Source organism: Lagenorhynchus albirostris, chromosome 2, assembly GCF_949774975.1.
Source record: "Lagenorhynchus albirostris chromosome 2, mLagAlb1.1, whole genome shotgun sequence".
NCBI lineage: Eukaryota > Metazoa > Chordata > Mammalia > Artiodactyla > Delphinidae > Lagenorhynchus > Lagenorhynchus albirostris.
Genome location: NC_083096.1, coordinates 177,830,199 through 177,842,930, shown reverse-complemented (window position 1 = coordinate 177,842,930; position 12,732 = coordinate 177,830,199). Strand labels below are relative to the sequence as shown.

General features: G+C 41.4%; 1 protein-coding gene across 10 annotated transcripts; it reads left to right on the top strand.

Annotated features, from left to right (window-relative positions):
* Positions 1 to 1,481: 1,481 nt before the first annotated feature.
* On the top strand, positions 1,482 to 12,224 carry TARDBP (TAR DNA binding protein). 10 transcript variants are annotated; one of them, XR_009539091.1, is made up of 9 exons: positions 1,482 to 1,637; positions 2,619 to 2,870; positions 4,919 to 5,082; positions 5,699 to 5,839; positions 8,290 to 8,460; positions 8,848 to 8,974; positions 9,925 to 10,061; positions 10,797 to 11,068; positions 11,842 to 12,224. XR_009539091.1 is itself a non-coding variant. In XM_060141459.1 (7 exons), exons 2-7 carry the CDS (start codon positions 2,633 to 2,635, stop codon positions 10,057 to 10,059), a joined length of 873 nt encoding a protein of 290 aa, XP_059997442.1. In that variant the 5' UTR covers positions 1,482 to 1,637; positions 2,619 to 2,632; the 3' UTR covers positions 10,060 to 10,776. The 10 variants fall into 10 exon arrangements, 6 of the variants coding, with proteins under 6 accessions (XP_059997442.1, XP_059997441.1, XP_059997443.1 ...); XR_009539090.1 differs by having other exon boundaries at positions 10,797 to 12,224; XR_009539094.1 differs by lacking the exons at positions 8,848 to 8,974; positions 10,797 to 11,068.
* The last annotated feature ends 508 nt before the right edge of the window (positions 12,225 to 12,732 follow it).

Genomic DNA, 12,732 nt, shown 5'->3' with positions numbered 1-12,732 from the left:
TTTACACAGCCTCTGAGCCTCAGTTCCTTCTTCTGCAAAATGGGGGTAGTGGGAATTCCCTGGCAGTCCAGTGGTTAGGACTCCATGCTTCCACTGCAGGGGGCACGGGTTCAATCCCTGCTCTGGGAGTAGTAAAACTGACTTCTCCCCCAAAATGAATGGGTAGACTGTGATGACAGGCCTCTGTACTTCATCCAGTGTTTAGAAACCTTAGTGACTGTCAGGGGCCATCTGTCCAGCTTCATCCCCTGTGTGTTGAGCTACCCCTGGGGGTGGGTAGGGGTAGCTCATTCTGACTGCCTCCACTCCCTCCTTTCTATCTCCCCAAGTTGGTTCAGGTATAATCTGCTCAATATGAACAGCAGGTATCAGAGATGGATGTGCAGGACTCAATATTTATTCCCTAGGAGGCTATAAGAAGCAGGAGGCACCAACTCCAGAGCCAGACTGCCTGGGTTCAAATCCCAGCTCCACCATCTACAGCCCTGTGAGCTTGGGCAAGGTTACTTAACCTCTGTGCCTCAGTTTCCTCATCTATAAAACAGGAATGATAACAATGACACCTACCCTATAGGGTTCTTCTGAGGATTAAATGAGTTAATGCATAAGTATAGAGTGCTTTGCTAGTACTGCATTTCATTGAATCTGATACCCTGGTACACTAGGAAATTAAGATTGTTGCCAATTAAACTAGGACATATCATCAGTGGAACTGGAACTGAAATCACATATTGATTTCAGAAATGTGAAACATAACATGTGTCAAAATAGATGAAGTACACTATTATTATTAGCATACTTAGCTGGAATACATTAGCATTAGAGTTAGGGGTCAAATCCCAGATTCACCATTTACTACCTGGGTGACCTTATTTATGCAAGATCCTGAGCCTCTCTGTGCCTCAGTTTCCTCCTCACCTGTATGTGCGGATAACATCAATAGCACCTACTATACATGACTGTTGGGGTAATTAAATATGTGAGGACTTAGGAAGTACCTGGTACACAGTAGGCACTATGATTGGTATTATTTAGAACAACGTTATTCTCTCCAGGTGTGGAGGTTGGCTGGGGAGAGAAGGGAGGACGAACCTGACTGGCTTTTTAGATAAAAAGGTCTTGGCCTCCGTTGCCCTCCCCAGTCTCAAAACGGTCAGGAGGGCCCAGGTGCCCCGCCCCAACCCGGCGCCCCGCCCCCGCCTCGCCCCTCCCGGCCCGGCCCCTGAGCTAGTCTCGCGCACTTTAAAAGTGCGCGAGCTCCGGCCGAGACCCAGGGCCGGCGGTTGGTCGGGCGAAGCCATCTATTATGCTACGTGGGGGGAGCTAAAAGCCTACGCCTCCACATTTTTTTCCATTTTTAGCTTTTCAGGCCCAGGTTCGGTCCCCTTTAGCCTTCAAGTCCGCCCCCTATACTCAGACTACGAGAAGGGCGTTCTGACTCTCTGGGGAAAGGGTCGTTGTGTCTCTGTGCGGCGGCCTCCCCCTCTGGACGGGGAACCGGTGGGAGAGGACGACGGCCGGAGGGGGGAGGAGGCGGCTCTAGCGCCATTTTGTGGGAGCGAAGTGGTCGCTGGGCTGCTGTTGGATTCGTCGCTGCTTCAGTTTCTCTGTCGGGCTTCCTAGCAGCGGCCTAGCGGGTGAGTCGCGGACGCTTCTCACTGAGGACGCCCTGTGTGCTTCGGCTCCCGCAGTGGGGCGGCCCCCGCCCCGGGAAAGGAGCCGTGGGGCCGGGCCTGCTTCATTCTGCCCGAGCGGGCTCGCGTGGGAGCGACGTTAGGGCCAGGCGCGGGGTGGCAGCCGGCGCCGAAGCAGGGACGCCGGGCCCGCGGAACCGTGCAGCCCGAGGCAGAGGTTTGGCCTGGCTTCCGAGCCCGGGCACTGCTTTGTGCCTTCGTACTTTGCGCCAGGACAGCGTTTAGGCCTGGTGCCCCAGCGGTCCCACCCCGGCCGCGCTTAAAAACTCCTCCCACGGTTGTCACGCACTGGCTTCTGGGAGGTGGCGGTCCGCGTCGCGAAGGACCTGTCGCCGCTGTCATTGCGGCTCAAGTTTGGAGAGTCCCCACATTTGGAACAGGGAGGCACTTTTCCCTTGTTCTCTTCATCTCGTTCACTGCTTCTATTTAGTTCTCAAAAGACTTAGTTTCTGCATCGCTTACTTAGGGAAATCCACTTTGACGTTCCCCTCACACACATCTCAACCAGTTTAGTTTCTTCCCAGTCCCCAGTACTACTTTCCAGTAGCATAATCACGATTGTAATAAAATAATTACTTGTTTGCTTTCTTTCTCCTGCTTATCTCCCCCTTTGCAACCAGCATGCCAGCTGGGACTGTGGTTTCACACAGTGAATAGTTGCAGCACCTGATGGATAGTAGGCACTCATCAGATAATGAATGAATGAACTAGCAAGGCATTGCATTTTAATAGGAATAGCTGTCCTTGCCTGTACCTCCTCATTTTTCAGGGATAACCAACACCTATAAAAATCCAAACACCGAGAATTTTTCTGGCAGTCAGAACAATGACATGGTAGTGGTGGTATTAGTCAGCTGGGATAATTACTTTGACACAATTACTTTGCCACAAGTGTTGGTCATTCGTATCTCTTTTCCATTTAAGCAAGACAAGCAAAGATGTCCGAATATATTCGGGTAACCGAAGATGAGAATGACGAGCCCATTGAAATACCATCAGAAGACGATGGGACAGTGCTGCTGTCCACAGTTACAGCCCAGTTTCCAGGGGCATGTGGGCTTCGCTACAGGAATCCAGTGTCTCAATGTATGAGAGGTGTCCGTCTGGTAGAAGGAATTCTGCACGCCCCTGATGCTGGCTGGGGGAACCTGGTGTATGTTGTCAACTATCCCAAAGGTTTGTTGTCATTTGGTTTTGCAGTGATGCTAAAGTATAAAGTATAGGTTTGTGTCTCGTTCTAAGTCATAGGTCATGGTCTCTTCATGGTGAACCGTCTCCTGTAGCCCAAGTATTTCTTTAAACGTTACCGTCAGACAAGTTTGAAAGACCACTAGTTTACATTAGTGAAAATTGGAAATTACAGGACATTTTTTAAAGGCTGTGTGTTTAAACAATTATCTGGACTAACGTTGCTGAGCTAATGTGAAATTTAAGGAATTAAGAATGCTTTGCAGTTGCACCAGTCTGTTGTAAACAGATTTTTCTGAAGTGCCTCAGTATTTTGGTTTGGTCTTTGTCCTTGCAGGCTTACATCACTCATCCAGCTAATCTTTTTTTTTCCTCCTTAAATGAACATCAGTCGCAGTAGCCCAAATCTTGAATTAGTGCAGTCGTAATTATAATTTTGGGTTCTGGTTTTATTCTCACTGCCCCTTATCAATGATGTTTTTAATCTAAAAGGAAGCATGAAGATGTGGAAATGAGTACATTTTAGCAGTAGGAGTGTGCTAGTTGGTAGATCTGTTACTTTTTTTTTTTTTTTTTTTGGCGGTACGCGGGCCTCTCACTGCTGTGGCCTCCCCCGTTGCGGAGCACAGGCCCAGCCGCCATGACTCATGGGCCCAGCCACTCCGCGGCATGTGGGATCTTCCGGGACCGGGGCACAAGCTCGTGTCCCCTGCATCGGCAGGCGGACTCTCAACCACTGCGCCACCAGGGAAGCCCGTGTCTGTTACTTTTATTGTAATGTAATATTGCAACAAAGTCATATTATTTGGTCAGTATTTAAGACGTTGCATCAAGATATTTTTTTATATATCAAGAAAATTCTTAATAGCATCAACTTGATTTTTTTTTTTTAGTATGTAGTTTCTTGATCCATTGGCTGTAGATTAATATTTACCCAAACTTAAAATGTCATTTATATAGTAATGTGTCGATGTAGGTTCATGCTTGTGACAAACATACCACCCTGGTGGGGGATATTGATGCTGGGAGGACTCTGCAGGTGTGGGGAGCGGGGGTATATGGGAAGTTTCTACCTTCCTCAGTTTTGCTGTGAACCTGACAGTACTCCAAAAAATGGTCTGTATGTCTGAATGTCATTTAGTTCCTCTTCCAAATAATGATTTTTTAAAATAACCTTAGGTTTCCTTTTTTTTTTAATATTTATTTATTTTTGGCTGCATTGGGTCTTTGTTGCTGCGCGCGAGCTTTCTCTAGTTATGGTGAGCGGGGGCTACTCTTCGTTGCGGTGCGCGGACTTCTCATTGTGTTGGCTTCTCGTGGAGCACGGGCTGGAGGCGCATGGGCTTTAGTAGTTGTGGCTCGCAGGCTCTAGAGCACAGGCTCAGTAGTTGTGGTGCATGGGCTTAGTTGCTCTACGGCATGTGGGATCTTCCTGGACCAGGGCTTGAACCCATGTCCCCTGCATTGGCAGGCAGATTCTTAACCACTGCGCCACCAGGGAAGTCCAGGTTTCTTTTTTATTACAAAAGTAACGTGAGTTCATTGCTGAAAGTTTAGAAACGAAACAGAAAGAAAATTGAAATCACCCTTAGATCCACAGCTGGAGATAAAAGTTGCTAATTTTTTAGTAGTCTTCAAGTTATAGGCCTTAAAATAATCACGCAGATATATTTAATAGGCACAAAGATAGTATCACAGTTATTCAACCTGTTTTTTTTCCTTCCTTAATGTATTTTAAAGTGAAAGTGAAGTAACTTGTTTTGATACACCTTTTTAGAGGGGAGAACATAACAATTGTAATCTTGAGACATTATGGAACCAGAGGTTGGAATCCCTAGATTGGCTCCAGAAAAGCACCTTAGCCACTTACTCAATTCTTATTCTGTCTGTGAGCGCTAACATCACTCTTTGGCAAAAGTTGCCAGCGTCTTAACTGTTCTGAGAATGTTTTTGCTTCTCATTTCTAGAAGAAGAGGGTGTGTGTTTTACGAAGTGTTTAATGAAAGTTCTGAAAGGTTTCTGCTCATTTTGTTTAGATAACAAAAGGAAAATGGATGAAACAGATGCTTCATCAGCAGTGAAAGTGAAAAGAGCAGTCCAGAAAACATCTGATTTAATAGTGTTGGGCCTCCCATGGAAAACAACTGAACAGGATCTAAAAGAATATTTTAGTACCTTTGGAGAAGTTCTTATGGTTCAGGTAAACTTTGATTTCATTCAACCGTTTTTCAGTGAATGAGCACCCAGAATTCTTGTTGTTTTAGTGACGCTGCCTTTCATGTTCAACAGATGATATATTTTTTTTATAAGTTTTCTTGCTTTTTTTTTCTCCAAAGAAATTTATTTATTTTTGGCTGCATTGGGTCTTCTTTGCTGCATGTGGGCTTTCTCTAGTTGCGGCGAGCAGGGCCTACTCTTCGTTGCGGGGCGCAGGCTTCTCACTGCGGTAGCTTCTCTTGTTGCGGAGCATGGGCTCTGGGCGCACTGGCTTCAGTAGTTGTGGCACATGGGCTCAGTAGTTGTGGCTCACGGGCTCTAGAATGCAGGCTCAGTAGTTGTGGCACACGGGCTTAGTTGCTCTGCGGCATGTGGGATGTTCCTGGAGCAGGTCTCGAACCCATGTCCCCTGCATTGGCAGGCGGATTCTTAACCACTGCGCCACCAGGGAAGTCCCGATGATACTTTTAACATTTGTTATGTGTATACGTAAGGGGCGCTGAAAAGAAATATGGTTTATACTATTTCCCTTCACGTATGTACTCTGAGTTGGTTATATGTGTGTGTGGTTTTAGTAAATTTAAATGATTTTTTTCTAGGTCAAGAAAGATATTAAAACTGGTCATTCAAAAGGGTTTGGCTTTGTTCGTTTTACGGAATATGAAACCCAGGTGAAAGTAATGTCACAGCGACATATGATAGATGGACGATGGTGTGACTGTAAACTTCCAAATTCTAAGGTACTTTGCTCTTTTTTTTTTCTCTGCTTTGGCCATTTTTGCTGACAGCCTTACTTAGAAGACACTGTAAAATAAAACGTTACAGTTGGAAAATGTAGTGGCAGGGTGTGTTCTTGAAATCTTTTGCCTTGTTAAAGTCTCAGGACCTTAATGCATGCTGAATATTTTATATGTTTGTTTGAAATATTTAGTTCATTGCTCCTCCAAACTAAAACGTTTTTCGTTTTGTTCTTCCTTTTCTCTTGTTATTTTTAGTGATTTAACAATTTCTTACATAGTTACATGTTAATACAGACAATTAGAATATGTTAATCTTTTTAAAAAGCCTAACTTATTCCAAGCAAGCAAGACTTGCTTATTTGGAACATTATCATCTTTGCCAAGACATTTCTTAATCATCAACTTTCCTTAATCCAAATATACTTTCATCAAAGTATAAGACACTGATGAAAGAAATTAAAGATGATACACACAGATGGAGAGATATACCATGTTCTTGGATTGGAACAGTCAACACTGTGAAAATGACTATACTACCCAAGGCAATCTACAGATTCAATGCAATCCCTATCAAACTGCCAGTGGCATTTTTCACAGAACTAGAACAAAAAAGTTCACAATTTGAATGGAAATACAAAAGACCCCAAATAACCAAAGCAATCCTGAGAAAGAAAAACGGAGCTGGAGGAGTCAGGCTCCCGGACTTCAGACTATACTACAAAGCTACAGTAATCAAGACAGTGTGGTACTGGCACAAAAACAGAAATATAGATCAGTGGAACAGGATAGAAGGCCCAGAGTTAAACCCACGCACCTGTGGTCACCTTATCTTTGACAAAGGAGGCAAGAATATACAATGGAGAAAAGACAGCCTCTTCAGTGAGTGGTGCTGGGAAAACTGGACAGCTACATGTAAAAGAATTAAATTAGAACACTCCCTAATACCATACACAAAAATAAACTCAGAATGGATTAAAGACCTAAATGTAAGGCAAGAAACTATAAAACTCTTAGAGGAAAACATAGGGAGAACGCTCTGTGACATAAATCACAGCAAGATCCTTTTTGACCCACCTCCTAGAGAAATGGAAATAAAAACAAAAATGAACAAATGGGACCGAATGAAACTTAAAAGCTTTTGCACAGCAAAGGAAACCATAAACAAGACGAAAAGACAACCCTCAGATGGGAGAAAATATTTTCAAATGAAGCAACTGACAAAGGATTAATCTCCAAAATTTACAAGCAGCTCATGCAGCTCAATATCAAAAAAACAACCCAATCCAAAAATGGGCAGAAGACCTAAATAGACACATCTCCGAAGAAGATGTACAGATTGCCAACAAACACACGAAAGGATGCTCAACATCCCTAATTGTTAGAGAAATGCAAATCAAAACTACAATGAGGTATCATCACCTCACATCAGTCAGAGTGGCCATCATCAAAAAAGCTACAAACAATAAATGCTGGAGAGGGTGTGTAGAAAAGGGAACCCTCTTGCACTGTTGGTGGGAATGTAAATTGATACAGCCACTGTGGAGAACAGTATAGAGGTTCCTTAAAAAACTAAAAATAAAACTACCATACCACCCAGCAATCCCACTACTGGCCATGTACCCTGAGAAAACCATAATTCAAAAAGAGTCATGTACCACAATGTTCATCGCATTTACAATAGCCAGGACATGGAAGCAACCTAAGTGTCCATCAACAGATGAATGGATAAAGAAGATGTGGCACATATATACATTGGAATATTACTCAGCCATAAAAAGAAACGAAATTGAGTTATTTGTAGTGAGGTGGATGGACCTAGAGTCTGTCATACAGAGAGAAGTAAGTCAGAAAGAGAAAAACAAATAACCGTATGCTAACACATATATATGGAATCTAAAAAAGGTTCTGAAGAACCCAGGGGCAGGACAAGAATAAAGACGTAGACGTAGAGGATGGACTTGAGGACATGGGGAGGAGGAAGGGTAAGCTGGGACGAAGTGAGAGAGTGGCATGGACGTATATAAGGTAAAATAGATAGCTAGTGGGAAGCAGCCGCATAGCACAGGGAGATCAGCTTGGTGCTTTGTGACTACCTAGAGGAGGGGGATAGGGAGAGTGGGAGGGAGATGCAAGAGGGAGGAGATATGGGGATATATGTATATGTATAGCTGATTCACTTTGTTATAAAGCGGAAACTAACACATCATTGTAAAGCAATTATAGTCCAGTAAAGGTGATAAAACATATATATATACTTTCATCAACTTTAAAACTTTATTCTTCATTGAAGTCTTACAAGAAGTGCTAATGCAAAAAATAAGAATGTACCTACTTTTTAATGACTCATCTAATATAAAAGGCAGATAGGTTGTATTACATCTTCTACCATAATGCTGTTTTCATTGCTCATAAAATATTTCTGATGGTTTTCTTCCTTTCAATTTGACCAGCAAAGCCCAGATGAGCCTTTGAGAAGCAGAAAGGTGTTTGTTGGGCGTTGTACGGAAGACATGACTGCTGATGAGTTGCGGCAGTTTTTTTGCCAGTACGGAGAAGTGGTAGATGTCTTCATTCCCAAACCGTTCAGGGCTTTTGCCTTTGTTACGTTTGCAGATGATCAGGTATTTTCTCTCAATAATTTTGTCCCAGCTAATTAGGTAATTTCTGTGGAACTTTGCCCTTCCAGCTAATTGCCACCCTTAGCTAAGCTCTCTGACCTTGTACGCTGTGGGGTATATGGGCCTAAACATTTGTGATAAACCCCTTAGATATTTTTTTAGTATGTGAGGTTTAAGTGGGGATGTTACGTGTCCTTTGAAAAAGAACTAAAAAATCCCTGCTGCCATTACTAAAGCTAAAGGCTATTTTATGGTTTTAAATGAAATAAGTGTTCATTGCTTATTTTTTCTCCAGTTTAGATGATGGCTTGAAATCTAAGTTTTATTGCTACTTTGATGTGTGAGTCAGTGGTTTAATCTCCTTTATTTGCATCCCTTATTTTTTTGTAGGTTGCCCAGTCTCTTTGTGGAGAGGACTTGATCATTAAAGGAATCAGCGTACATATATCCAATGCTGAACCTAAACACAATAGCAATAGACAGTTAGAAAGAAGTGGAAGATTTGGTGGTAATCCAGGTGGCTTTGGGAATCAGGGTGGATTTGGTAACAGTAGAGGGGGTGGAGCTGGTTTGGGAAACAATCAAGGTAGTAATATGGGCGGAGGGATGAACTTTGGTGCTTTTAGCATTAATCCAGCAATGATGGCTGCAGCCCAGGCAGCTCTGCAGAGCAGCTGGGGTATGATGGGCATGTTAGCCAGTCAGCAGAACCAGTCAGGCCCATCAGGTAATAACCAAAGCCAAGGCAACATGCAGAGGGAGCCAAATCAGGCTTTTGGTTCTGGAAATAACTCTTATAGTGGTTCTAATTCAGGTGCAGCAATTGGTTGGGGATCAGCATCAAATGCAGGGTCAGGCAGTGGTTTTAATGGAGGCTTTGGCTCAAGCATGGATTCTAAATCTTCTGGCTGGGGAATGTAGACATTGGGTTATCGTTAGTTGGTATAAACTGGTGGGAATTCAGATTTTTCTAAACTCATGGTAAGTATATTGTAAAATACGTATGTACTAAGAATTTTCAAAATTGGTTTGTTCAGTGTGGAGTATATTCAGCAGTATTTTTGACATTTTTCTTTAGAAAAAGAGGAAGAGCTAAAGGAATTTTATAAGTTTTGTTACATAAAGGGTTGAAATATTGAGTGTTTGAAAGTGAACTGCTGTTTGCCTGATTGGTAAACCAACACACTACAATTGATATCAAAAGGTTTCTCCTGTAATATTTTATCCCTGGACTTGTCAAGTGAATTCTTTGCATGTTCAAAATGGAAACCATTGGTTAGAACTACATTCTTTTCTCCTTGTTTTAATTTGAACCCCACCATATGGATTTTTTCCTTAGGAAAATCTCCTTTTTGGAGATCATGGTGTCACAGTGTTTGGTTCTTTTGTTTTTTGTTTTTGTTTTTTAACACTTGTCTCCCTTCATATACAAAAGTACAATATGAAGCCTTCATTTAATCTCTGCAGTTCATCTCATTTCAAATGTTTATGGAAGAAGCACTTCATTGAAAGTAGTGCTGTAAATATTCTGCCATAGGAATACTTCCGTCTTCATGCTTTCTCATTCAAGAATTCGTCACGCTGCACAGGCTGTGTCTTTGACGGTGGGTGTCCCATTTTTATCCGCTACTCTTTATTTCATGGAGTCGTATCAACGCTATGAACGCAAGGCTGTGATATGGAACCAGAAGGCTGTTTGAACTTTTGAAACCTTGTGTGGGATTGATGGTGGTGCCGAGGCATGAAAGGCTAGTATGAGCGAGAAAAGGAGAGAGCGCGTGCAGAGACTTGGTGGTGCATAATGGATATTTTTTAACTTGGAGAGATGTGTCTCTCAATCCCTGTGGCTTTGGTGAGAGAGTGTGCAGAGAGCAATGATAGCAAATAACGTACGAATGTTTTTTGCATTCAAAGGACATCCACATCTGTTGGAAGACTTTAAGTGAGTTTTGTTCTTAGATAACCCACGTTAGCTGAATGTGTTAAGTGAAACGATACTTGTATTTCCCCTACCCCTTTGTCAACTGCTGTGAATGCTGTATGGTGTGTGTTCTCTTCTGTTATTGATCTGTAAGTGTGGTAATGTGAACTGAAGCTGATGGGTTGAGAACATGGACTGAGCTTGTGGTGTGCTTTGCAGGAGTACTTGGAAGCAGAGTTCACCAGTGAGCTCGGGGTGTCTCAAAATAGGGTGGAAGTTCTAATGTCTGTTAGCTACCCATAAGAATGCTGTTTGCTGCAGTTCTGTGTCCTGTGCTTGGATGCTTTTTATAAGAGTTGTCAATGTTGGAAATTCTTAAATAAAACTGATTTAAATAATATGTGTCTTTGTTTTGCAGCCCTGAATGCAAAGAATTCATAGCAGTTAATTCCCCTTTTTTGACCCTTTTGAGATGGAACTTTCATAAAGTTTCTTGGCAGTAGTTTATTTTGCTTCAAATAAACTTATTTGAAAAGTTGTCTCAAGTCAAATGGATTCATCACCTGTCATGCATTGACACCTGATACCCAGACTTAATTGCTATTTGTTCTTGCATTGTCCAAAGTGAAAAGTTTTTTTTTTCTTTTTAAATCTAGTTTTTAATAAGTCTGGGTGACCGCACCTAAAATGGTAAGCAGTACCCTCCAGCTTTTTCTTAGTGCCTCTGTGCATTTGGGTGATGTTCTATTTACATGGCCTGTTATAAATATCCATTGGGAAATCATGCCTTCTAAAAATATTCTTATTTGGCGGAGTGGGCAAAACAATGGTCATTATTTTAAAATGCTTTGTAGCAAAGCCTATCAATTGAAGGGACTGTCAGCACCTTTCTAGTTGGGGATTTGAAAAGTGGAATTAATTGCAATAGGGATAAAGTAGAAGAAACCACAAATTATCTTGTGCCTGAAATCCATTAAGAAGCCTGATAGCTTTAAGAACTAGCAGGGTGGGTTGTCTGTCTGTGGAAGTGTTAAGTGAAATGGGCTTTGTCTTCCAAAGGTGGGGAAATAGAGTAATGTTGAATAAAATCGCTTATAAAACTCAGATTAGACTCTCACGATGCATTGTTAAGTATGTAAAAGCAATAATATATTCTCTGTTGTACTTAAAATGTAACTAACTTCTATGAGAGTTGAGCTCCTTTTCTAATGGAAGAATGTAAGTTTTTGTGCTGATAATTTACTTGATGCCCTTATCTAATTAGATTATGATAAATAGGTTTGTCATTTTGCAAGTTACATGTTTTAAACTTAAAAATGAAGTCGTCCTTTAGACTTACGGTCGCCACATTGTTTTATTCAGTTTCATCTGTAAAAGGATCTTGCGTTGTTTTAATTTTTTTTTTTTCTGCATCTAAATTGCATGATTTCCAAATCCTGTACCATCTGAATTTTGCATTTTAGCACTTGCACTGTTACTCAGCAGCAGTAACATGGTAACACTTAAAATGGTATTCGGGGACCTCCAAAGACTAAACTGACAAGCCTTCAAGGAGCCCAGGGGTAAGTTATCTTTGTCAATGGCATGGTTTTGATCCCTTATTTACACTTGTGTAAATCTAGTTACCAGTCTTAGAAGGCTTTCATTGTTGACTAGCCTTCTGTTAACATGTTTATGGTACTGCATAGCTATGGGTATTTAATTCTACCCTAAAGAAAAAAAAAATGAAGTTTAGAAGTAAACTATTTGGCAGAGATTTGTTTTTAAAGTCTACTTGATCATCTAAATGCATTCATTCTAAAAAATTTCTTGAACCAGTTGAATAAAAATTTTTGTTGCCACCACAGTTTAGTGTCTGGAGTCTTACTGGAAAAACAGTTTCTTTTTTTTTTTAATGTGACAAAGATGCTGGAAAGTTACCTTTAAAAAGTGAGTCTCAAGAAGTTGCACTTCATATGCACAAGAGAAGTTAGTCAAAACTCACAATGAATTTCTACATATAATGGTAACTGTTTGGCTAGAATGAAAAAGTTTGTTAAATGTTAAGTATTAAAGCTTTTTAGGGAAGAATGGCCAACTAAATGAAATGAGATTTTTAAGGTTAAGTCAGAGCTTAAATGCTGTCCTTAGGAAAAAGATGTTGAGTACTTAGTAATTCAGAAGATGTATGTGATAATTAGAATAATTTTTTGTTGTTGAATACTAGGAGAGAAACTCTTAACTGTGTATTTAAGTTCTGTACTTAGCTGTTGTACGATCTGTAATCTATTTTTAAATGTGCCCAAGTATTCCACATTCGTGGTAAGAAGGAAAAAACTACAGATTGATTTATCAATAATACCGCCACTTATTTT

Bases quoted from the DNA above. Each gene is read 5' to 3' on its own strand.
- TARDBP (XM_060141456.1), top strand. From the start codon at position 2,633: ATGTCCGAATATATTCGGGTAACCGAAGATGAGAATGACGAGCCCATT. The intron at 2,871-4,918 runs GTTTGTTGTCAT...CATTTTGTTTAG, and splicing joins TGTTGTCAACTATCCCAAAG to ATAACAAAAGGAAAATGGAT. The intron at 5,840-8,289 runs GTACTTTGCTCT...CAATTTGACCAG, and splicing joins GTAAACTTCCAAATTCTAAG to CAAAGCCCAGATGAGCCTTT.